Below are 25285 nucleotides of genomic sequence, written 5' to 3' on the forward strand. Positions count from 1 at the left end.
AATGGATTCCGAATGTTGCTTGGCGATACTCACCTTGGCAACGGGCTTTTCCGATGGCTTTTCCAGGACGCTAAGGGCGGGGTGAGGCATATTTGGTGATAATTCGACATTATAATAGGCGATATATTCATCAGAGACTTGTATGTAAGCGACATCCCGAGTCTATCTGACGGGCGTGGACTGACTTACTCATCCATGTTATCCTGAGATGGGAAGATGTCTAACAGGGGAAACCAGCTTCAAATGCTGTATAACACTGTTGTCAACATTTTCAGCTCCTTTTAGCTCTGCGTAGTGGTAGGCATGCGGCTGCTAGGACACTTGCCGCTTTGCGGGCGGGTGAGCCGATGGGACTGACCATCACGCAAGTGGTCGGATGCATCCGATAGAATCCTACGTCCTATCCCTCGTCATATCGGGTGTACGCTATGTCAAAGCGCATTACACAATAACAGCGTATCTTGTTCTATAGGTACATTACCCTGTTTGCAATGTTGTTTTAGTAGAAGAACTTCATAGATTTCATCGGAGATTCCGGTGAACGTGCAATGCCGGAAACACAATGTTTGTATTAGTGTCCCCATTAACTTTGCCCAAGGCCTGTCGCAAATAAGAATGCATAGTATGTCGCTCAAGACCCCTATAGCTATTATGAAGGGTAGTATTTGTCATTATCTCGGCAGAATTCCGAGACTCAAAAAAGCCTTTGGGAGTTAAAAGGTTGTCGACGGTAGAAAAGGTAGCAACTATTTACTGAAAATAGATACAGTAACCAATAGACGTGCATAGATACACGCAAGGGTGCTAGTCAGACCTAAGTATCGGCTACTGCTGTCTCCTTCTGACTTCCTGAAGCAGGGCATCTAGTGCTTGGTTATCCCCAACTTCTGTCTCTTCTGATCGATTCAAATACCGCTTGTCGGGAACCCCCCACTCGCTGTCGCCGAAGCCTAGCAACCCAGTCTCGCTTGCATCATTCCAGAAGTCATCAAACGTAATGTATCGTTTCTTGGTTAGACCGACAGATAGCTTTTCAGGGCGCATCGGGAAGACCGGGTCATCACCGTAATGAAAACGAAAATCAATGAGCCGAGGAAGACTTGTGCGAATACTATTGAAAATGGCCTCCCATGTACCAGAAAAGCCATAGATAGCATACTGCTCATCAATACCAAATGAGCCGGTGGGATACACGTGCCAGTCGTGCGTTCGGACTTGCCAATCGTCAATGTTGGCCCGGAAGGTAGTGAGATACGACACGATAGAACACCGGTCTAATCACAGAGATGTGAGGGAAGACTGCTTCAAGACCCAGTCTAAATGCTTATGATGTCCGATGACAAAGTTCCCAAGGTTAAGTGTTGTAAGCCTTGGGAAATGAAGGTCGCTACCGTCGAAATATCCAGGTATGGTTCCCCAGCCAACCTGGAAGGAGAGAGTGAGGCAGACCAGGTGGTCGGATAGAGGAGCCAGCCATTCGCGATGTAGATACGGTTCAAACACCTGGCGCTCGATGCGGTACGGGTCCCAGTCAGGTCCGGCTTCATCATACTCGTCCGCCACCATGAGATGTAGGGCATCGATATTCTTAATGACGGCCCTGAAAAGCTCAGAAGAGGTGAAATCCGGTAGGGGAGCATTTTGCAGATTCTCAATTGTCAGTGTGCGAATGGTCCTCGCTGCGACATTGTTCCTCGCACGGCTCTGGATCGCCATGAAGACATGTTTGAGGATGCCATGACGCGTATCGATATTTTCGACAACCTCGTCGCGATGGCTGTCGTCTTCAATCCCACCACAATGCCTGGAAAACCGTAGATACAATTCTTTTATGCGCTCAAGCTCCGAAATTCGGCCGATAGCACTTATCAGGCCGTCACGGCCTTCTTCCGTGTACGCGCTCCAGATACCACAATCGTGATAATCATCAGGCGCAGTACGAATGTAAACACTTCTGGCGGCCTCTTTCGCCACTTCGCTGTCAATCATGCCACCCCAAGATTTGTATTCGTCGGTGGTATAGGCGAGAACTAAATTTTTGAACACATGTGTAGTAGCAAGCGTGTTCCATAGCTGGCAAACGAGGCGAGCATTGCAGATATGCTGTAGATTGTCGCGCCATTCTGAGGGTGTGTCGGCTCTCTCAACTAATAGACTGATTATAAGGCTCAGAATTTCTCGCGGGAGGTCTTTAAACCCCATGATAAAAGAGAGGCATGCTGATAAATGAAGATAGAGGGATAGACGAACTAAAATACCCTAGATGAATGCTGATCTGCTTGGCAGAAGACAGGCGGCAACGATCTTATTGGTAGGGTCCTTAGGGCTTACTCAAGACGGGGCGGGTTTTCGGACCCCATACAAGTGGATTCCGGATAAATAATTGTATGAACGCAGTATTGTGTACATAAGGTACATATGGAGGATTGAAACCTCAGTTTACATGTGAGTCGGATTCAGGCGACAGAAATGGAGGTAATGTGCACCTTTTTTTTTTTAACAGCAAATATCCTCGTATGCCGTTTGATAGAGAATGTCCAAATAAATCACTACATGATATTGCACTCCACGAGCACCTAAAGACTATATTGCGAATGACGCTACCAGTCACGGGCCACTCGCTCATCAAAAGGCAGTGATTTCCACTGCACTCTCAGTCAGCAGGTAGATCTCGACACACCTGGAGCCTAGTCATAAAAAATAAACCTTATTTTAGAGTATTACAACAACGAAAAGGTTATAATCCACAATTTTCTGCTTATTACAGTAGTAAAATATAATAACTATTACTACTCTACAGCGTCTATAATAGATCATCAAAGGTAAATCTAACTAATAAGGTCTAAATTCAAATCTAAGATGGTCGGACCCCACAAAATTTGGGCCAATCAACGACCTTCCCGCTCAGCACACTAGATCCAACATGGGCTTGTTGGTTCACCCCCGATGGGTCAGGGTGATTTCGAACTGCCTACTCTATATATAACAATATTTTGAAAGATTTTTGACGTTTTAGGGGCTCTAAGTATAGGCGGATAATGGCCCATGGCCTACCTTCCCTCCTATTGTGCCACTCTACTAACGCCCTCTATTGTCGACCCAGCACTCGTTTAAAAGGGAAGACGAGGAACTCGTTGACCAACACTACAGTTATCCTCACAATTGCCAATAAACATGGGAAGCGTTGCCAAAATGCCATGAGTAGTGCAGATGCGATAACCACAACCGATGCTGGGCCTATCTTGCTGTCACTATAGTTTATGACTGGTATGAAGTCACGGTTTATTAACATTGAATGGGGCGATAGAGCGACGTACCTGCTATTGAGAGCATCTGGGCCATTGTCAAGTTTGTCTGCTCACCACTCCATTCTCGGACATTAATGCCGAATAGCGACGTGAAAAATGAAAGTGGCATAAAACTGTTCCATTGGCTAGTCAACAATGATATAAATCATTAACTTAATGGGGAAGCTCACATGACGGTGAAGACAGTGAAGACAACCAGCGAGCGCGATTGAATGTGGGTTTCTTCGGTCATTTCGGCCTGCCAACGATCAAGGTGTGTGCCATCTATAGTGGCTTGAGTCTGTTTGAGGTCGAGGAGGTTCCCAACCTGTGATAATTGATGAGTAGGAACGCTGTGGCCAAAATAGAGAATATTTACCTCTTTCTGAGCTGCATTCGCATTGTCTATCATGCCTACAACCTGGCTATGACATTGACCGAGTCGAGACAGCGCTGATCCGATGAAGGCTCTCCCGTCTCCCTTATCCTTAAAATACTTGGCCATAATTTTGACTGTTGCAGTTTGCTCTTCTAGAAGCTTCATAATCGTGTGCAGCTCATCCACGATGTCTTTTAGTTCTAGCAACACAGATAAGTCTTCACGATTCTGCATAACTAGTCGGCGATCTCTGTCATCGCGTTCAGATGCTTTCATTCGTCTTCCTGTGGCGTCTTTGTTGTACTCTCCGGATCTGATGATAAAGGCGGGCCGATTGCGAAATTTCTTGAATGATTTTGTTACAGACTCAGTCTAGAGGCGTCAGAACATGATTTAAATGGGCAACTGAGGAGGCTGTACCAGGATGCTTATGGATTCTTCGAATATACGCAGCACCTGTAGGTCCCGATACAAAGCCTGGTCGAGAAGGATAGTGACAGTATGCAGCACGATCAAGGCAGCAAAATCACCAGCTGTCTCAAAGCGCGTCGCCAGATCTCCATTCAACTCATTATAGATGCTATTGAACAGATTTGCCTGCTCATATACCTTTTCATCGGTAGTCGTAGCTTCCTGTTTTGGGAAGAAAGTGACGACCGTTTTTTCGTCCACAATCCACAGCCAGAGTTGGTCTACCATGAGGACCTTTCCGTCAAGGAATGTATCTAATGAACGTGTCTTTGCTTGAAGCGGTATGGAAGGGTGGTAGTCGTTCAGATTAGTGGCCTTTCTTGTCCGCTTCCAGAGAATCTGATCGTCGTCTCTTGCCACTGTTGATCGTAGGTGCGGGTATCCATATTGGTCCAATGTTCTTCGAATGTGAATTGGAGGCTCGCGACCCAGGAACTCCCATATCAACTTTGACTCAATGGTGGATCCTATTATATGGTTGGGCACAGGCCGACATCTCCCCTGTTGTAGCCTTTCTTCCACAACCTTGCGTCGTTGGACGAGATTCCCGTAGGTGTCCCAGTGGAGCTATCCGTGGGTGAGATAATGCAAATAACATTACTATCCGTATGAAGATGCTTACGTATGGTATCTGTTAATGATAAGCATGAATGCACTCTGAAAGTAAGGGGAAAGACCTTGACTTACATATAAGGCCAGTCGAGGGTCCCTAAGGTCATCTCCTCCGTTGGGAGGCAAATATTCGTCAAGCCGAGAATGAACACAAGCCGGCCTAACGTAACGCGCATGAGGCTCTGAATGATGGGCTCGCATGAAGTTGGAGAACCAGTTTTCTTCATTGATAAATTTCCTGAAACTATGATGCAAATCGAGTCAGTTACTTTCGTAACGGCAGTTATATCAGTTATTCACCCACAAATCTGGCTTTTGTTGGTCATTACAAGCCTTAGCCAGGACTTGTGGGACCCATCCAGTATGCGTATAGGGAACATGGATCCAGAGAAACTTCTCGCTGCCAACTTCAGGCCGGTAAAAAGCAGCCTTGTTACGAAATTCACGTAGTTGCTCCTTGTTTAAATCGTTGTCAGACACTGGATAGAGGTTCTCGAATAGTAAAGCACTTGATGTCTTGAGTCTACCACTGAGACAGACTGAAGGCCCATGCTCCAGATATTTTGGTAAAGACGTCTTAGTCGACCACAGCTTCAAGAAGTTTTTATCATGAACTCCTCGTGCTGTCTCTTCGAAGAACCCACTGACTTGGACGTTAATCTCACTACTAGCATGCAGCGACGAGTCGCTAATTTTCGAGAGGTGCACGGCATCTGTAATCGACGAACTGAGCTCTGTGATAAAGCGCATCCGGGTTGTTTGTTCTTGGCCCTTAAAACATGCCGCGCCGACGTGATCCGTAGCTAAAAGGATATTGTTTTCATTTTCAATATCAAACATGCCTGAACGAATAGAAGTAATTGGAACAAGTGTTTCCACAGTGCTTCCAGTAGTCGAATCTGCAACGCATAAAGAGGAATCAACTGTTTCTAAAAAATTCCAGAGCTTTATGTTCTCGGACATGGACCTAAATTGGCAGGAGAGATGTAGTAGCATCGGGTGTCCAGGTCTAAATAATTGTCGGAAGTGATGCGGGATATGGTACTTTAGATGCATCAAATGATGAATACTCTGGGCATATTCAGACCTAGATAGGTAACTAGACCCTTGGTGCGGGGTTGCTAAAAAAGCAATCCCATAACAGCTTGTCAAAATCGTTTTGACGTTTGATGCTGAATGTCGTGCAAGAACAAGACCGGCTTTAACAACCAGCCCACCGGTACTGTGGCAGATGAAAAACAAGGGTCGTTTACTCCCCTATAATGACACGGTCATTACGTGTTTTGATACCTCGCCCTAGAACAGGTCAGATTTAACATACTGTCAGTAGCCTCTCTTCATGGACCTTGCGCAGCAGATCCTCCGCTAAGGAGTCCAAGCTATTGTGGATCTCCAACGGCCCGTGATCGATAAGGATGACTCGCGCCTTCAGGATATATTTTCGCGATTCCGAAATGATCCATGGTTCCTGTGAATTCTCATCAAACCATGTCCTCAACGGATCTACGCCTTAAGCCCACAATTGCTGCGGGATCCAAGTGTATAACTTACTCCACATCTGTCTCAACCTGAGATAGGGACCCAGTACTGGTCTCGCGGGTTGTTGTTGCCATACCTGAGATGCCTTAAATAAACAGCAATCCGTTGATTGATTTGCCGCCCTCAGATATAGAGAGAAAGTGAATGATGACAATTTGATAGGCTGACAGATGAGGAAGAGTGCTGCAGGGGTATTCTTAAGGAGGGCAAGAATAAATGTTCTTGAACGCAGGTCAATCCACCGCACCCCCCGGCACCTGCGCCGAAGTGCTGGCGATCATGTGATCTTGACTCACCGCTACTCAAAGCTTCAGTAATAACGCTGACGTGCAGTCGAATCAGAGGATAATTAGACGTGAGTGAGAAGTTTTTCTACTTATCAACTCGTCCGAAACGGATTGAACCGATAGTATCGTTCCTTGCATAGGAGTACATCCTGATGCCAACCACCTTGCCTATAAGGAAAATAGAGATCTATGTGCTTACTTATAGAAGCACAGCTCAATACGCTCGTAATAGATTTCATAGTTTTGTCAAATTACTTAGACCCTTAAGCAGATCTACGAAGATATACTATCGTGGCTAATATGGCTGCTACTCATAATCTTCTTCTCGATTAGGATGTGTCTATCAAAAGCTGCAACTTTAGTGAGGCTGCTATATTTTCATTAGGGACTATAATGGAACTTATTAATGACGATAGGTTCTCAGTATAAACAGATCTTGGTTAGTCTGGTGTGGTGATGTACGTACAAGGTAATAACGGGTCAAAGGTATTCATTTAATCTCTTCCAAGATAATTGAGATGATAGCCGAACCATTTAGCCACAGCACACCTCTCTACCAAGCACTGATGGGATTTAGCTTAGTTCAATTACTAAAAAGTGTTAGACTGAAAGAGGGTTTAAAAATACAAACTGTTTGCTGTAGGAATTAAGTATAGTTAATTTTGACACCGATATTGACAGCATATTAAGGGATCGAGATTGTTTACGTATCCAGCCATTCCAATTTAATGTTAAAGATACTATCTAAACACCCCACTTCATGCATGATGTGGTTTTTGGAATTTTTGCGATTGTTCATTGCTGATCTAAACGGTGCTATTAAAATACAGCGGTAACTCATGTATATACTTACTCTTAGAAGACATAGGCAATCACCTATTATTATCCACGCTCATTAGTTGTTGTTTCTTATCAGACCGTGTGATTCCTTGTGATAATTAGAAGAAGGGCTAAAGGTACTTATTTGAACAAACACCCTCGAGATTATTAGGCTCCAACCTTTAAACCTCGCCTAGAGGGAAATTACCCCATCACTATTACTACCTAAATCCTCTTTTAAGTCTTTATCGGCGCTAGCTGTGTTTGTTTACTCACGATACTTCGGACAGTTTGTACGGCATCTAATAGAACTTATTTAGATTATGAGGATCAGGATCTTACAGACGGCGGTTCGCTGTACTACTAGAATGGGATCCGCCTAAGCTGGGCTAACTGCTAGTGTAGTTATTCGAGCGTTGGGTAATCAGAATCCGCTGCTCCCATGGGCAATACCTATCCTCTATAACCTAGGCGCCCGGAAGTAACCGTCACTGCCCCTACTAATTCCGGTGGTCCACAGCGGCGGGAGGGTCGCGTACCGAACACCCTCCAAGCCGCCTCCCCTACCCTGGCCATATTGCTAGATTAATTGGGAGGATAGTAGATTCTACCCCTTTTATCACGAGTGCACTGTGTTAATATATATTTTAAGTCTAGTTAATAAGAATAGTACTATTTTTGTCTGCTTAAAAATATTTCTGCCAACTTTCCCTATACGATAGCTAATCAATCGACTTTAGTAAATTTATTTCAACGCTATATAGATTGCCATTTAATCTTGAAAAATCCATGGGTACATTCCGCAGACCAGCTCACAACCTGAACCATGTCCCTTTGTCTTTCTATGTATTATAGGTGAAGGGATGTCGATCTCAGAGGTAGAACAATAAGCAGCTATTTGCGGATGATTTTGGACGTGAGAGGACTGGCTAATAGGATTTGCAGTCTGCCTTTCGGGCTATTATTATGGTCTCGGCGTGTTGACTGGAGCAAATATGGTCGGGAGTAATCGTGTGCTAGGAAACGATATATTTAGATGGTCGGACTGGCTGTATTGTGGATACTCCTTCAGGGTGGGAAAAGAAAAGCATGCGACTGATCCAAAGAAAGATTCTGCAGCTGATCGAATATTTGGATGAGCCATTCAAAAACGTCTTTTCCCTGTGCACTCTTCGGTCATGGACTATCAACATCCTTGAGCCCCTGGAAAGCAGCTGAACATATTTTTATGCAAGAGGATATCGAACATTTGATATTTTGTGGGTCACATAAAACATCCGCTGGTGCGGTTGCGGTTTGGCACAGTCTAAGACTGAGCAGCGTTGATAATATCCGGAAGAATGTTGTGAGTGCTGTTCCAGATCTGGGTCGAGCTAACGACGAACAACGCACTGATATACCAAGTGTTTCTATAACCTTGGAGGCCATTCATCTTACCATACCAGCCGTCAGCAATGTCCTTGACCGGAGGACTCAGATGGAACGGTGAGTAATCTTGGAAATCGACGAAATTTGGCTCCAGGTCCTCAAGATCGTTCTGAGTCTGCAGCCACTTGATGGTGCTTCGAGCGGCGCTCTCAATTTCAGCCTGTGTCTTAGCCTCAACCGTATTGTACCAGTAGAAGTTGTAACCAGGAGAAGATGAAGGGGCGATCTCGACTACACCGGGCAGACTGGCGACGTGGTATGGTCGGTTTGCGCCGGCGTTGGTATAAGCAACGCCTTCTTCAAACCCGGTGTTGTTCACGACGCCACCGTAATAGTACTTGCCAGAAAGCTTGCCAAGAATGGCGTTCTCCTGCTGGTCGAGACCGAAGTACTTGGTGTTTTCCAATACCGGCGGCATAGCAATGATAAGCTGCTTGGCCTTGATGAGCTTTTTGCCAGATGGGGTATTGGCCACGAGCTGCACGCCGTCCTTGCTGGTCGATCCACGCTGAGCTGCAACGATGGAAGATTGTAGAAAGACATTCGGCTTCAACTCGGCCAGTGCGTTGTCGTAGATCATGGAATTGTCGTGATTGGCACTGCGAACACCAGCCCCAGAAAACTCTTTCACCTCGATGGGATTGCCATCGTTGAGAATGGCAAGGGCGGTGGTGTCTAATGGATCACCAGGGGTCGCTGGCCATGAGAGACCACCCTCGGTCGAGCTGGAGGAGAGTTTATGCTTCTTGGCGTATTCTGGCCAGGTGAGGAGCAGATCGGCAGGGACCGGGTCGGGTAGGTCCACGAGATTTTGGACATAAGGGTACTTGTTGAGCTCGGCAATATAATCGGATTTGATAGAGCCTCGAGTGTAGTTGGTAAGGGCAACTCGGTTGGTAAAGTCGTAATATTTGGGCTTGCCAAAAACCTTGGAGTCTGCCTTTTCTAGAGGGGTGTTCAAACGAGCAAAAAAGTTGCGAACGATGGGGGCATCAAGATGGAGCTGTACGCCAAAGTCGACGCAGGCCCCCGTTGCTGGGTCGTGGAAGGTCCTGGTGTTTCCTCCGAGTCGGTCTGAGACTTCGACCAGGGAGAAGGTTTTGTTTCGATCGGCCAAACTGATTGCTGCATAAGTGCCCGCGGCTCCTCCGCCGATAATGGCAAAATCTCGCTCGATGACGTCTTCTGCGGCATACGCTGACGGATCAAATTGATCACGAGGATGTATAGATGCAGCCAAGGCGCCCGCCGCGCTGGCAAGGTAGAAGAAAATTGTGGTCAACATCTTGGAAACAAGTGGTGAGTCGCAGTTGAACCACTGGGACGACTGCTTCCCTTCATCCCTTCATATACGCACAAGGGCCAAGGCGAGTGTATACACTGACTTACTTTCCTCCGTGAGGCTGATTTTAGACTCGAAAAATCTCCGGGCTAAGCATCTTCTGCGGCAGTGTTTTAGGGCAGTGCTTGGGGGTTAGTGTTTGGAGGCGGTGTTTGGGGCCAGTGTGTGGGTCCAGTGTTTGGGGGCCAATAGCCCGGCGCAGACGCTGCGAAGCATCATGTTGGAGACTCAAAGTCGTTGTAAAGACCGCAGGGGAAATTATCTGCTCAGCGCGCCAAGAAAGACATGCGTCAAACGGTGACACTCCTTGGTTCAGCTCGCCATGTTGTTGCAGCAAAGGCTATAATGTCATCTAGGCTGTATTGGCAAGGCTTGTGCTTGCAGCACTAGCGATCTTTTTTTAGTACGTACTGCATGATGTACCGTACTGCACGCATACGCCTTTTTTTATTTGAACTGGGTTCTCGTTTTGTTGGAGCTGGATGTTCTGCCTTTCTGGAAGCTGGGTCCATGCCGTTGATTGTGGTTCTGGCCCATTCCGTACTGTCCGAAGTTGTAAAAGAACGCATCCACACGAGCTCATATCTAAGGCGATCTACTGCACGCAGAATCAAATATCAGGACTGAAACTAGCTACTTGTCTGCTACAATCTAAAGGCACCAATCGCATTGTCCACGGTTTTGGCCACTTCAGAGAAATGTTGCTTTTGTATCATAAGTATATGCCATGGTCTAGGCCGGATTCGATATCATTCTTGCAATCTAGTGGATTCTTATTCGCAATCTTAAATACTGGCATGCTCCATAATCAAAAATTCCGTACCCACTTCTACTTTCCCAATGTTGGCCAACTCAGAAGCATCCTATCAAAGCCCAATGTTGCCACTAGAGGCGCGAGCTTAACGGTCAATCTGACTAGCTGAGTTCATTAAATGTTCGGCGACACTGTCGGCGCTTGTGTCGATCAGAGAATCGTCAGTGTCTCCTCAATAGGCAATTTCTTGGGCGTCTCGGGACGAGCAGTTTGCTCATCTCCATAGTTCAGGTGAGCCTTGAGTTTATAATCCTCAGGGACGCCAGCGAATTTCTTTATGGCTGCCTCGATGGGCGGAATCGCATTCATGTGCTGCAAATTGGCACCCACACCCTCCAGGTCCAAGGCTGTCCAGACAAGGATCTGGTGGATGCCTTGAGCGTGATCGCCCCACTCGCTAAACATATGGCCAGTCGCCTTGTGTGTCTCGGCAGCCTCTTTGGTTGTCTGACCGCGTTCCCAGAAGAGTACCTAGATCCCATTAGATAGTCTGAGTGTGGGAAACAAAAATTGTTAACGTACAGATCCATATGCAGCCTTATGGCTCTGGAAAATGGGGCCCAGCTTTTGCCAGAGATCCGGATTGATGGAGTTGAGGACCGGCTCAGCCACCTTGAGGATAATGCTCCACAGCTCCTTATGCTTCTCCCCGAACGCGAGCGAAATGCGGACAGGCTGAGTGTTGTAAGAGGAGGGGGCGAACGAAAGGACTTTGGAGACAATCTCTTGGACGCGTTCGTCCGACACCTTGGAGGTTCCTGCTAAACCACGAACACTGCGACGGTGAGCTGCAGCTTCGAGCCACTGGTCGGTTGTAATGGAAGACATCTTGACAGAATGCGGGAAGTGGTTATTGGTGGTCATTCCGTCAGTCTGGGAGTGCACCTCATGATATATATACATACAACGCTCATGCTACTGAGGAGGAGGCTTACGTGTTTCTTGTGGCCTTGATTACTGTGCAGCAAATCGGTATATTTGGCCTTTGGGGCGATAGAAAGTCCGCCTCAGAAACGTTTCCCCGGATGACAGGCCGGAAGACAATAATATAGCACAAAGGAGAAAGTTAATTCAGTGTGGCTTTTCCAAATTATTGGTCGTCGTTTATTCGGCTAAGTGAGCCAGTGAACAGGGTCGTCGTCGACGTGTTTACGTCAAAGTCTCAAATAAACTACTAGGGCAGTCAGTTGGTGTAACGGCTGGGCACTTCAAAACCCAGCTTCCGCTATGCTTATTATGGGAATAAATGAAGTTTCTTAATAACATCAGGTGCAAACCAAGTAGGCCGCAGCAGGGGGCGGAGAGGTTGGCGTCAGTCCAGCGCCGAGTTTAGAAAAGTATAGTCGACCGAGCTATCTTAACTTCGTACTTTCAACCTGGCCAGATATCTTCATTAACATCCTAAAGGGCAGCCTCAGCTACAGAAAGTAGCGTAGACCAGTGCTGGTGTCTAGGCTCGACCTTAAGGACGATCACAGATGAACCGTGTAGCAGGAAGGCGATGCCAAAAGAATATTTCCAGCATGCAGCTGAAAGTAACATCAGGCAAGGAGCTTTATGCCATGTTATGTACTTTCCCTTCAACTTTCCATTATCCTATCTATTCCTTTACACACCGTCCCATTTGTGTACATGCCAATCCTTTACATCGAGAAGGTTTTCTCGGCTGGTTATGCATATGTATCTTGTCTAAATATCAAACCACTCAAGCTTGTCATCGAGAATGGAGACTGACTCCCGTGCAGTCTTATGGATCTGCTCGACGATTGGCTCGACTTCTCCGCTCTTGATAGGCATGCGATGGTCGCCTTCCCACTCCAAGAGCGTGGCGTGTAGCGGATCACAGTACTCCCGAAGCAGTTCTCGGTGCCGGTCCAGGACGGGGTCTTTCAGTCCGTGGACGTGGATCGTGGGAAGCTGCAACATATCCCCGCTGGAGCCTAGATTGAGCCAGGCAGGAGCAGGGTGTGTAGACGGCGCTTCGGCGTCAACCAAGCCATGCGGCTTCGGGAGGTCAGGCATGAGCCATACCAGTGGCCCACGACCGGCGAAAAGGACAGCGAACCGGAAGCTGGTCAGCCCGCACTTCTGCTGCCGGTAAAGGATGCTAGCTGCCACCTTTGCGCCTTGGCTGAATCCAAATAAGCCAACCCAGTCTCCTGTAGCACCCTTTGCGTCGTCGGTGGCTATGGCCTGTGCAAGGGCGGCGTCAATACCTGTAGCAACACCCTGGGACGTCCAGACTCCAGGCATTCGGTGATCACGGAGCCAGACCCTGAAAGGCCCGTAGTCCTTGTAAACAGACGTTACGTCTGGCCCTGGTTCTATGGTGGTGAATGGAGCCTGTGCATAGACGAGACGGAAAGATCGCCCGAGGCGCTTCTCGAACACACGGCACTGCATACGGAAGATACGTGCATTGGTACCCCCGCCGTGAAGACAGAGAATGCGCGGCAGGTGGATTGTCGCTGTGTCGTTCATGTCGAGGTATCCAGTACCGTCGGGGATGGGGGGTGTCTGCACCCGGTCGTACCGCTCTCCCATCATGCTCTAAGTCGCACGGGGTTTTTTGTTCGTAGTGGAATACCAATATTCTGACTTGGAGGCTGCGCTGTGGGACTGGGGGGAGAGGGCTATGGTATACTGTGTACCGTAGAGTGCGGACCGTTATGCAACATGCCAGTTATAGCCTTGATAAGTCTGCAGCGCGGGGTCTTTATTAAGCTTACACGCCCTATAGCTTTCCTGATTGCTCTCTTGCGGGCTACGCTTAGTCCGTCGGGTGCTGGAGTTATAATAGTCCGTATCTTATCTGTACTCCTTAATGGCCTTGCAGATGCATGCTTATATGCTTACGACAAGGGAACTAATCAAGAAATTTTGGGCCAGGTGTACGAACAGAAAAACCAACGGGAACTTACCAATCTTGGGGAGGGTCTAATTAAGGGTTGGAGCCAAGTTCACCCCATTGGGGAAATCCGGGGGAACCGGAAGCTCCACATTATTGCTGAATGAAGTATGGTCGAATCCAGAAATGGTGTAGCTCCAGTGTATGAGATAGTTAGATAATCTATATATTGTGTGTAAAACATGGAAGCCAACTGTATAAACGCTTTCTATACCAAACTGAAAGTATACAAACTAGTACAATAGCAACATGAGTTTGAAGAATCAATGTCAGTCACGAAGCAAGAAAACCCATCGCCTTCCAAGCCGACACATAGGACCGCACTGCCTCAGCACTCACCGACCCTTCCGCGGCCATGGTTTTGGAATGCTCGCAGGATCTTTGCGTGTCCAAAACGATACCGCCGCAAGCCATGCGCTCAAAGTGACCCTCGAGGAAGCCGAGGACGAGAGTGGCCGGGTTCTCCGCCGGGGGGAGAGACGATTGGCGAACCCGTTTAATCCACTCTTCCAAGGGAACGATGCCGTGGGGAGGAATATCCAGGGCAGTGGCCAGAATCGTCGACATTTCCTTCCACGGCTGGCCAACAGGGTTGTCGACGTGATAGACCGGATACGCCTCTATCGCATCCTCTCGGCCGTCGAGGTTCAGCAGGTCGATCATGACGCGGGCAGATTTATCCACGGGAAGCCAATGCAGCACACCCCGCAGGTCTGGCCATGCCTTAATTGCCTGAGCGCTTTTCACCACGAACGCAAAGTGCTCAACTGGATTCCAGAAGCCGCTTGCGGTCGACCCAGAGATTTGGCCTGGCCGTGCCACCATGGCCCGGAAAAGACGCGGGTGACGGCGCAGCGTATCGGTGAGCATGCGCTCGCACACCCACTTGCCCTCATTGTAGCCGCTGGGCATCACCGCGTCCATGGGCATGGCCTGTTCGAGGATGTGGGATTCGGCTGAAAAGCCAGTAACACCGATCGAGGAGGTGAATTGGAAACCGATCCTGCGCGGCCTGGATCCTATGGCCATGTCGCGCGCCAGGTCCAGCAGGTTCCGCATAACCTGGATCTGGGGCTCAAAAGCTTTGAGTGGCCGTGTGGCGCTCATGGGCCACGCGGTGTGGATGATATGGGTGCCGTACTGCGCCAGCCAGGTATACTCCTGGTCTGATAGACCGAGCTGTGGCTTGGAAGTGTCGGTACCGTAAACGCGCAGCTTCTCGCGTGCAGCCAGGGACAGCTGGATGCCTCTCGAAGATAGCGCCTCCGCCTGCCGCTTGTCGGCCGGCACGTCACTGATGGCGCGGTTGATGCAAATGACAGTGGCGACATCAGGCCGCTCAGCGAGTGCTTGAACAATGTGCGAACCAAGGCTGCCCGAGGCGCCCGTCACGACCACCACCGCTCCGGCATTGGGGAAGGTCGGGATAGTGTCATTCGCCACAGCTTCAAGTGCCGCCGACTCCCAACCGGCCGTGTAGGCTGCCACTAGGCGCAGGGCTTCTGCGTCACGGGCTGCTACATCACCCCTATTAATTACTTTCGCCGCTGTGACAGGTGAATCACTCACCAAATCCTCGCTTTTGGTGCTGTAGACCGAGGCGTCATCCGGAGTAGAGATATCAAAGGTCGAGTCTTCGTCCATCGAGTCCGTGAAGACGATATCTTCCGCTTCGCTGGCCGTGTCTTCGTCACTGACTTGGTCGTAATCCTCCTCCTCTTCTACGTCCTCTCCACCTCCGGCCCTCGCCAAAGCATTGGACACGCAGGCAACAAACTCACGAAGACTGGTGGCTTCCATCGTCTCCGCGCGGTCGAGCGTGCAACGGAAGGTGTTATCGATCTCGCGCGCCAGCTCCATGCCCATCAACGAGTCAATGCCCAGGTCAGCCATCTCACTATCTAGGCTCATCTCGCTGGCCTCGATGCCAGAAACGCTGGCAACAATGTCGCGCACCTCGTTTGTGATGTCGCGCGGTCCATTAGCAGGCTTTGCTTTTTTGACGTTGGTCTTCTTTGCTTTGGGACGGGATTGGAGCGGCGCCGGTTTAGAGCTTGGACTGGCGGGATTGACACGCTCATCAAGGGTGGCAAGAGGTCGGGCAGACGATGGAAGGGACGCAGCGGTGTTCCTAACAAATGACTTATCTGTTGTCATCCGCGACAGAATCTTGCTCATGGATGCCTTGGGAATGCGGACATATTTCAGGCCCAGGATGACCTCAGCTAGGGCACCCGTCGTGGCATCAAAGACGAAGACATCCGTCACGCAGGACTTTTCATTCTGGCGCTCATGGCGAGCGAGAACGTGCCACACTCCGGGACCATGCGCATGGCCATCAGTTACAGTCTGAACCCTTGGCGAACGCATCACCAACTCGAGGCCCGTAGCAACGAACATGTCGCTCGCGGGGATATCGGTCAGCAGGTTGACGGACATGCCTGCCACCTGGCCGTACGAGTCTGCCTTGGGGACATCAAGCCAGGTGTCGCCGGCGTGGCGCTTGTGGACGACACCTGCGCTCTCGCCGTTATCGCGGCCCACCACGTACCGCACGCCGTGGTAGACGGAGCCGAAGTCGACTACTTCTTCGAAGGCTCGGTACACGTTGCGTCCCTGGAGCGCCTCCACGCCCTCATCGTTCGGGCCCAATGCCAGAACAGCTTCGCATTGCGCGTGCCTGACTACGCGCTCCCAGCGTCCGAATTCTTGGAGAGCGGCCGGGTCGGATGGCGAGCACATGTTGATGTGGCCTTCGGCATGCTTCTCGTCGGAAGCGGAAGCGGAAGAGCTGACGCTGTGGATGGTCCAGTGCCACTCTGTTTCGGCTTTGTTGAGCGGCTCGAGGTCGATGTAGTAATCGCGCGTCGAGTCGGCGCAGATAGGTGAATGGCTGAGCATATCACGGACTATCGGCGAGAAGCCGTTCGCTCTCCATTCTGGGTTCAGGCTGAAAAGGGTCTCAATGGCCATGTCTATCTCAAGCGTGGCTGGGGCAATGGGTGCCGTCTTCGCGATGACGTGCGTCGCAAACAGCCGCTGGTACTTATCTGAGGCTGTATTTATGCGGAACCGAGCAAGTTTTGTGTTCTTCTTGGTTCTGTAACTCTTGTGCGCCTGGAAGCCGAGGAAGGTCCATAGATCAAGGGTCTTGGGGTCGACTTGCTCTTGATGTTCCGGCTCTCCCGGCAACAGTAGACCCCTACTTCCGATCATGCTCTCGGCGACCTTCAGAGCCTGCTCGATTGGCGACTTCAGCTCGAGCCAATGACGTGACTTGTCGAACTGATATGGTGGCAAGAGGAGCTGTGCATACTCGCCCGCTTGTAGCCGGTGGTGTGCCCAGAACGACACACGTAGGCCCTGTTTCCAGAGATCTACAGTTGCATCTGTGAGCCTGTCGACGCCCTTCTTGGTGTTGGTGATAGACACGGATTGGAAGTGGAACGTGTCAGGTTGCGCCGACACCGTCTGAGCAAGAGCGCGCGATGCCATGACGGTGATGGTCGAGTTGGAACCAGCTTCGAGGAAGATGGCCCGCGGATGCTTATTTGCTAGCCGTTGTACGGCGTGGTTAAAGAAGACCGGCTGGCGCATGTGGGAGCCGACAAACGTCCAGTCCAATTGGGCTTCCGCGTCGCCATGCTCGGTGGCACGTTCTATCGGAATGACGGCGTTGTGGAAGGTCACTTGTTTGCCGACCTCCCCGAGGCGGTCGATAATGTTTTCAACCAGTGCGGAATGGAAGGCATTGCTGACGTTGAGACGCTTGCTCTTGACGCCCTGGAGTGCGCTACCCTTTCCAGCCAGCGTGGCGGCAAATGCGTCGATGCCCTTTGTTGATCCAGCGACAGTGAAACTGCGTGGACCGTTATAGCAGGCGATGCCAGCTGATCCGTCGGATTCGAGGTTTGACTCCTTCAGGAGATCATGCACCAGTGCTTCATCGGCCTCAATGGCCATCATGGCGCCGGGATCCGGTCCCCAAGCGCTTTGCACCAGGTTGGCCCGACCAGCAATTAGTTTGACTGTGTCTTCCAGACCCAGCACGCCCGCTACGCAGAGCGCTGTTATCTCACCAAAGCTATGGCCCACGACGGATACCACCTTGTCGGCGAGCCCGCAGTCTATCCAGCTCTTGGCCGAGGCATACTGCATAGCAAAGAGCGCAGTCTGGAGCTTCGTGACATCCTGATACGGCTCACAAGAGAAAATGTCCGGGTAGATACTGTCTAGACCGTGAGACGTAATGGCCGCATCGCAGGCATCCAGGTGATACCGAAGAACTGCTGCACCTTCGTATACTCCGCGGTCGAGCCCGACGAATGTCGAAACCTGGCCTCCAAAGCACAGAATGACGGGTCTCTCAGGCTTCACAGGCGCAATTCCGATGCTTCCAGCTGTGTCTTTGGTAGCCGCAGCTGCTTTTGCAAGCTTGTCCTGTAGCCCGTCCAATGAACTGCAGCTAAAGATCAGCCCTTTAGGCAAGCCGGGGTTAGACTGCCATTTCATGTTGAACGATACATCAGCAAGCTTTGCCTGGCCATCTTCAGGCCCAGTGTGTGAGCGGAGATAGGGAGCCAGAGCGGTGCTGTACGCCGAAATGCTGCGGAAATCGAGGCCCGAGATCCAGAATGGCAACCGAGGCGACGAGCTGGGTAAGAAGGCTTTGGTAGGCTTATGAGCCGAGTGGGCAACTACCACGCTCGAATTGGATCCACAGGCCCCGTAGTTGTTGATCAGAGCCAGCTTGCGGTCGCCTGGCCAGGACCGCAACGACGTGACAACCTCCATGTTGTCCGACGGCTGCGCATGGATATGGGGATTCATGCTCTTGAAGCTAGCTTGGGGAGGGATGAAATTGCCTCGCATCATCAAGAGCACCTTGATGAGGGATACGATGCCGGACGCGCCCTCCGTGTGACCGACGTGGCCCTTGGCCGAGCCGATGGGCAGAACAGTATCGCGCAGGGGACCGGCCACAGCGCTACGGATACTTTCCCACTCTGCAGGGTCTCCGACGGGCGTGCCAGTGCCATGACACTCGACCAGCGAGATATCACGCGGGTCTACGTGAGCTTTGCGGACCACATCATTGAAGAGTGTCGTTAGCGAAGGCACGTTAGGAACAAACAAGGGCGTGGTATTGAGATTCTGATTGATGCCCGTAGAGCGGATTGTCCCCAGGATCGTGTTACCGTCAGCCACAGCCGTTGATAGCTTCTTCAGGAAGACGTAGGCGATGCCGTCGCCGCGACAGTAACCATCGGCATCAGCGTCGAAAGGTTTACACTGGCCTGTTGGGCTGATGAAGTTGCCGGCAGAGAGGTTCTGTGTCCACTGCAGATTTGTCAAGACATTGACGCCACCGCAGAGTGCCGCCGGGACTTCGCCTGACAACAGATCCCGGCAGGCCATGTGAAGGGCCGTCGTCGACGACGAGCATGCTGTATCAAACGTCAACGACGGGCCCGTCCATCCAAAGTAATGCGACACTCTCCCGGGGATGAAGCTTCTCAGCTCCCCCGTCCCTGTGAACGCGCTGGTTGGATGGCAATGGATGTTGACATCGTACTCGTAGGAACAGAGGCCAACGTAAACACCTACGTTCTTGCGTCTTTGCTGGTCAGCCACGCTACTCGTCGCCAGCTCGTTGAAATACCCGGACTGTTCAAGAGCTTGGTACGCCGCCTCCAGCGAAAGCCGGCCCTGCGGGTCTATCGCCATCGATTCGCGCGGGCTCTTCTGGAAGAACTTGTGATCGAAGGCGTCCGCGTCGCGCATAAAATTGCCATACCACTTCCTGTCTGGGTTGGGTTTGTCGCGGAACAACATGTCAGACGTCATCCGCTCGGCCGTGATGACTTCGTGCTGCGACTCTCCGGTTTTCAGCATTTGCTCAAATTCTTCCAGATCATCACCACCTGCAACCCTAAGGGACATGCCCACGACCGCGACGGCATCTTCGAAGTCGTCTTCGGGTTTGAAATTCGGTCTGCTCTGTTCTGTGGCCTGGACTGATTCGACAGCAGGCGAGCCGCTCACTGTGTCATTACTTGGTGATTGTTCGCGCGGGTGCACTATTGACTTTGCCATGTCATCCTCGATGTCCTCGAAGTGTACTTGATTCGAACCGAAGGCGCGTGTAATAGTAGGTGGCAGAGGGCGGTCGAGCCCAAACGCGATGAGGGAGATGTCCTCTTTGTTCGCGGCAAGCTTCGAAACGGTGCTGGTCCAGTTTAACTGCTTTGCCAGGATAGAGCGCAGCACCTTGCCAACCAAGTCGACCTCTGCGCCCGAAACCTGCTCTCCCGTGGGGTGGTCGAGGTAGGTGGGCAACGCCAACTGCGCAGCATCCGGGAACTGCAGCTCAGGCATCGAGTGGCACACTTCGATCAAAGCTTCGGTGTGGCGTTCGCGCTCTGCTGTGGGTGAATGAAGCTGGCCCTTGAAGGGGAGTGGTATGGCCGTTATGCCAGCTGCGCGAAGCTGCCTGATCAGTTTTGGCGCGAGGCGCTCCGACGCTGTCACGGTAGCGCGGGACTCATCAAACAGGACAGAGACGTAGGCATCAGGGGACAATTTCGAGACGATGCGTGCCATATCATCTCCCTGCTTGCTGGTTCTCCACGCCGTAGCCAAGGAGATAGACCTGCCTCTGGCGCGCCTCTTAGTCCACTCCTCGGTGGCTCCTACTAGGGTTGCCATCAGCGCTCCGATTCGTAACGCCGCGGCGCCGTACTGTTTAAATTCTTGTCGGTTGTGGGAGCTGGCAACGGCGATAGCGGCAATCATTCCAGCACAGAAACCCACTGTCTCGACCTTGTTGCTTCCGCCAGGCTCCTGCTGATGCTGCTGCTTCACTAGCTCAGCCTGTAGGTCATCCGCCTCTTTTCCAGTAGGACTGTTGAATCGAAACTCCAGATAGCGCCAGTACTGATCCAGCTGAATAGCTACCATCAGAACTCCGATCCAAAGATCTGGTATCTCAACGTCTGGAGCTAGCGACTCAACAGACGCAGGGCCATGTCGAAACCATGACTCGAGATCGGCCAGCAGACGAGCACCCTGCATTGTGCTGGCCACTTCGGGGATCTTCTCTGTCATGGCTTCCCAGTACCGTGGTAAACCGGCCAAGGTCTCCACTATCCATTCTCCATTTGCGCCGTCCACGATCTGCCGCACTTGTCTTTCCAGAGAGTTTTTGCTTTGTGGGCCGATGTGTCCGCCGAAGATAAAGCTCGTCGCTTCACGGACGTTTGATAATGAGGGAGGCAGAACGGGGGCCATAATTGTTGCTTAATGTGGTTTGTGAGAGGGCGTCTAAGTGTTCAGGTAAAAGTAGGGGGAATAGTGAGGGATTGAGTGGTCAGTCGTGCGGGATGTATAGATCTAGTCAAGAAATGATGTGTGAAGAACAACGAAGGGTGCGTATGTATGCTCGTTAGAATGTCAGCTGCGTTGGTAAGTCAATGTTCATTTTCTCTTGTTTTAAATAACGGCGATGCTATCTTTAGTTATCTCCCTCAATCCGGTGTAGGATAGTCATCGGGGCCAGGCTGTCTAACCGCAATAACTTTTCCAAAAGGATGGCTTACAGCAGGGGCTAGCTTTCGAATGCTCGGAGCAGAATAACAGCGAACGAGGCAGTACCACGCATAAGCTCACGTATAACAATATACTTACGGAGTTTTGAATGCTGCAAGGCAGACCACGCGATCTCCTGCAGGTGCAACGATCTGGGCCGCCTGATATGCAGGGACAATGGCTCCAATATGCCAGCGACCACAAACACGTGGGAAACACATGGAGGAGACACCAAATATGCGGTCGCGGCATTAAACTGAAGTCGTACAGCAGACACATATATGCGGTGTCACCATGAAGCTTCATCAAATCGACACAAGTATATGGGTGTTTGTGGGTTTCGCATCGAATACAAGTCCTTGGTACATCTCCCAATAGCTATTTCGAGAATATCCAACGGATTTGTCACAGGAAGGAGCCAATAGCAACAGTAACTTTAGGTCTTCCAATGTTGGCAGTTTGTGGTGAGCATGTCAAGGGAAATTGAAAGTCCGGTCTCAGGACTCAGCCCCAGGGCTGTGAGCTAGCCCACATCTGTTGGTCTGTCTACTGGCTACTTATGTACGTAGAGATTTATTGAAATTAGGTTTATCAAGCATTTTACTTATGGTAGGGTATTTAATGTGTCGCTTGTACACGCTTTTCTAGATCGTTCAGGCAAACTCTCTCGGCTTGCGTGATCTTATCGAGTCAAATCGACCTCATCAAAGCCACCGACAAGATTCATTTACATCTTCGCCATGACTGGCAGCAGAATCAACGGCAATGGCGTTGTCCCCTCTCTTGAGGTGGCCATCGTGGGCGGAGGCATCATCGGCGTGATGACAGCCATCGGCCTACGTCGCCGCGGCATAAACGCAGTCATTTACGAGCGGGCAGCCACCTGGCACGAGGTCAGCGCCGGCTTCGCATTCACGGGTGCAGCGCGGGTATGGATGAAGCAGATCGACCCTGCTCTCGTTGAGCTCCTGGGCAGCATCAGCCAGAAGACGGACGCCAGCACGAGCAACGCCTACTGGAATGGCTTCCACCCGCGCACCCGAGAGGATGCCGAGGACGAGACCAAGTCGCTGCTTTTCCGGACACCGACTAATAACCTCAGCTTCTGGGGCTGCGTGCGCTCGCAGTTTCTGAAGGGGATGGCGGACCTGCTGCCGGACGGGGCGGCGAGGTTTGGGAAGCGGCTCGTGAGCTACGACGATGATAGCCAGAGTGGCAAGGTCGTTCTACACTTTGACGATGATACCAGAGTGGAGGCAGATGTCTTGCTTGGGTGCGACGGCATCCATTCGACCACCCGTAAAGCCCTGTTGGGTGCTGACCATCCGGCCAGCCGCGCAGGCTTCAGTCATACCGTTACCTACCGCACCATGGTTCCGATCGACGTGGGAATCGCCGCCCTTGGTGAGAAGGTTGCGAAGAGCGCCTGTAATCACCTGGGACCAGGCGCAGATCTGCTGGTGTATCCGGTTCGTTGATCTCCTACTCCGTCTCTATACGGGATTGCTAACCCAAGCAGGTCATGTCCGGAACTCTTTTGAACATCGCTGTGTTCGCTTATGAGCCCTCGGAGTTTCCTGATCCCGACAGGATGACGGTTCAGGTCGAACGTAGCGAGATCGAGCAACTTTTCAAGGGCTGGAGTCCGCCGGTCGCTGACATTTGGAAGCTCTATCCGGAGAAGGTGGTCAAGTGGGGGATCTTTGATTTGGAGGAAAACCCGCCGCCGACGTACGCACGCGGCCGGGCCTGTCTTGTTGGCGATGCCGCGCACGCCAGCACCCCGTATCTGGGAGTCGGTGCCTGCACAGGCGTTGAGGACGCCCTTGTGCTCTGCACGCTCCTGGATTCGGTGCAGCAAAAATCGCTTGGCGGCGATGCGCTGAGAGAAGCGCTGACAGAGGCGCTACAGACCTACAGTCAGGCAAGGCTGGAGCGTGGCCGATGGATACATCACCACTCGCGTCAGATGGGTCAGGTATATCATTGGCGATACGGCCCGACAGGGCGAGACCCACAGCGGATGAAGCAGAAGCTGGAGGAGAACTGGGCCAAGGTTGTGAACTATGATGTTTTGGCACCGTTGCCGCATGATCTACGCGAAATGGCCAAGGGGCCAGGGGTCTCTCATAACTGAGAACAGCTCGTTAGTAACTTAGCTTGTATTAGCTTAATGAAGTGTATCGGATAGCGCTTACCAGGGAGTGGCCACTTTTGACCCTTTATTGTAGTTCAGGTTGGGAATCTGCATTCTCTATCCAGCCTCGCGCATGGCTGTTTACATTGTAAAACCTTGGTATAGCTTTCTTCAAGGTGTTCTGGACTCCTGGTAAAGGTTGTTGCCATCAGTCATTGCATATGAAGCCAAACATTTCTCAAGATATGCTGATCATTCTACATCTAGGTCCGAGGTACAAATAGCCCGTGGCATAATAACGCGTATATAACCTTGGATTTCAATGATACATACAGAAGATAAGGCGCTTCATCGGACTCAGCGCTCGCTAGATCTATATCGATATATCCTTATGCAGTACCAAAGTCAGGTATAACCAAGGCCTCACTGTCCTTCACTGGGGGGTTTCATAATAGAACGATCGCCAGTAGACCAAACATGCTTGGACTTCATCACCTTCAATTTCCAAACGTCGTCCACCTTGACCGCGTCACAGCTGTACAAAGCGCCAGTGGTAAACTTCTGAGAGTCTGGCTCGTAGCCCTTGCCGAGGAGACAGTGCACGGCCATCGCATTGAAGGTCACCCGGGCAGTGGTTTCGGTGTCGACACTCACGCGCATGTTGGTGAGGTAGTGGATCGTGTCGACCCGCTCGCTGACATTCGTCCACACCTTAGTTACGAGCTCGTCGTAGCCGTTGCAGACTTTGTAGGCGATGTCGGTGTAGATGTCAGGTGTGACGCACGACTTGAGAAGCTCCTCGCTGGACTGGTCGATGGACAGGAAAGCGCGGTAGCACGCGTCGGCGATGGCCTCGCGGTCGCTCAGAGGCGGACCGGCGAGCGTGGCAGGGAGGGGCGTTCCGTTTTGCACCATTGTTTCTGTAGGTCTGTAGGAATGCTTGGGTTTGAAGTCAATGTAGATGGTGTCGAGGAGTTGGTCGATGCTGCTTGCTACAGCCGGGTGCGGTCGCCGGCTATTTTATAGGCACTCAGGTCAGACGGAGTATACAAGGTACGGCATGGACCCCATCCTGAATCCATATTATTTCCATAGCTTAAGCGCGGGCATATCGATATCCCGCAAGGCCAATGTTGTCCCGCTGTCGGACAAGCAATGATCCTGGCGTCAGCCTCGGGAGGCTGCAAGATCCACCGATGCGCAGCACGACAACTCCACTCAGCTAGTAGATACGCTATACTGCCTCCCAGACCTGACATCAGCCGGGCGAACATTTCTGAGGCGGACTTAGTATTCCCCGCGAAAATGTCCCCCACTGTAAGCCAGTTTGCTTCTAGATGATAGTCATCGTGAATACTTCGGTGAATCGATCTCTCGTTCAGGAACAGAGTACTGACACTGCCACTCTGCAACATGAAGTTGGCTGTCTGTAAGGCTGTGCCAGTCATGTCCACAGGATGCTATATACACGGATTGCGACCTGCCCAGCATGGTATACTCTCTGAACGCATTTTCAAACCTATTCATTCGTGTATCGTGGCCTCTTGCATAACGTAGCCCCCCGACCACCACTCTCCAACTCCTATCGAAAAGCCGGCCATCATCTACTACTTCATTCAATTTTCACTCGCTTCACCATCACGACGGGGCACAGATCCTTGATAGACTCCAAATT

At 50.9% G+C, this 25285-nt stretch overlaps 8 protein-coding genes across 8 annotated transcripts; 1 reads left to right on the forward strand and 7 right to left on the reverse strand.

Moving 5' to 3' along the window:
- Nucleotides 1-604: 604 nt before the first annotated feature.
- On the reverse strand, nt 605-2212 carry BDV59DRAFT_177558 (F-box protein). Its single transcript, XM_073689632.1, has one exon. The coding sequence runs from the start codon at nt 2200-2202 to the stop codon at nt 1279-1281; it is 924 nt and encodes a 307-aa protein (XP_073548293.1). The 5' UTR covers nt 2203-2212; the 3' UTR covers nt 605-1278.
- Nucleotides 2213-3059: 847 nt separating this feature from the next.
- Nucleotides 3060-6491, reverse strand: BDV59DRAFT_177559 (uncharacterized protein). Its single transcript, XM_073689633.1, has 7 exons — nt 6301-6491; nt 5054-6217; nt 4825-4993; nt 4087-4704; nt 3667-4038; nt 3479-3615; nt 3060-3421 (listed from the first exon to the last, which is right to left on the reverse strand). The coding sequence occupies exons 2-7, from the start codon at nt 5803-5805 to the stop codon at nt 3286-3288; spliced, it is 2184 nt and encodes a 727-aa protein (XP_073548294.1). The 5' UTR covers nt 5806-6217; nt 6301-6491; the 3' UTR covers nt 3060-3285.
- A 1657-nt stretch (nt 6492-8148) lies between these two features.
- On the reverse strand, nt 8149-10150 carry BDV59DRAFT_177566 (putative FAD dependent oxidoreductase). Its single transcript, XM_073689634.1, has one exon. The coding sequence runs from the start codon at nt 10105-10107 to the stop codon at nt 8701-8703; it is 1407 nt and encodes a 468-aa protein (XP_073548295.1). The 5' UTR covers nt 10108-10150; the 3' UTR covers nt 8149-8700.
- A 978-nt stretch (nt 10151-11128) lies between these two features.
- Nucleotides 11129-11806, reverse strand: BDV59DRAFT_201719 (nitroreductase family protein; the record flags this gene model as incomplete). Its single annotated transcript, XM_073693870.1, has 2 exons — nt 11129-11449; nt 11501-11806. The coding sequence occupies 2 exons, from the start codon at nt 11804-11806 to the stop codon at nt 11129-11131; spliced, it is 627 nt and encodes a 208-aa protein (XP_073548296.1).
- Nucleotides 11807-12667: 861 nt separating this feature from the next.
- Nucleotides 12668-13522, reverse strand: BDV59DRAFT_201720 (serine hydrolase FSH; the record flags this gene model as incomplete). Its single annotated transcript, XM_073693871.1, has 1 exon — nt 12668-13522. The coding sequence occupies one exon, from the start codon at nt 13520-13522 to the stop codon at nt 12668-12670; it is 855 nt and encodes a 284-aa protein (XP_073548297.1).
- A 637-nt stretch (nt 13523-14159) lies between these two features.
- BDV59DRAFT_201721 (putative polyketide synthase) lies at nt 14160-21176 on the reverse strand (the record flags this gene model as incomplete). The annotated part of the gene is made up of 1 exon (XM_073693872.1): nt 14160-21176. One exon carries the CDS (start codon nt 21174-21176, stop codon nt 14160-14162), a length of 7017 nt encoding a protein of 2338 aa, XP_073548298.1.
- A 1037-nt stretch (nt 21177-22213) lies between these two features.
- Nucleotides 22214-23610, forward strand: BDV59DRAFT_201722 (FAD-dependent oxidoreductase; the record flags this gene model as incomplete). The annotated part of the gene is made up of 2 exons (XM_073693873.1): nt 22214-22942; nt 22993-23610. 2 exons carry the CDS (start codon nt 22214-22216, stop codon nt 23608-23610), a joined length of 1347 nt encoding a protein of 448 aa, XP_073548299.1.
- A 423-nt stretch (nt 23611-24033) lies between these two features.
- BDV59DRAFT_201723 (nuclear transport factor 2 family protein) lies at nt 24034-24525 on the reverse strand (the record flags this gene model as incomplete). Its single annotated transcript, XM_073693874.1, has 1 exon — nt 24034-24525. One exon carries the CDS (start codon nt 24523-24525, stop codon nt 24034-24036), a length of 492 nt encoding a protein of 163 aa, XP_073548300.1.
- Between the last annotated feature and the right edge of the window lie 760 nt (nt 24526-25285).

The sequence above is a fragment of the Aspergillus ambiguus genome (assembly GCF_047715705.1).
Source record: "Aspergillus ambiguus strain CBS 117.58 unplaced genomic scaffold BDV59scaffold_14, whole genome shotgun sequence".
NCBI classification, from domain to species: domain Eukaryota; kingdom Fungi; phylum Ascomycota; class Eurotiomycetes; order Eurotiales; family Aspergillaceae; genus Aspergillus; species Aspergillus ambiguus.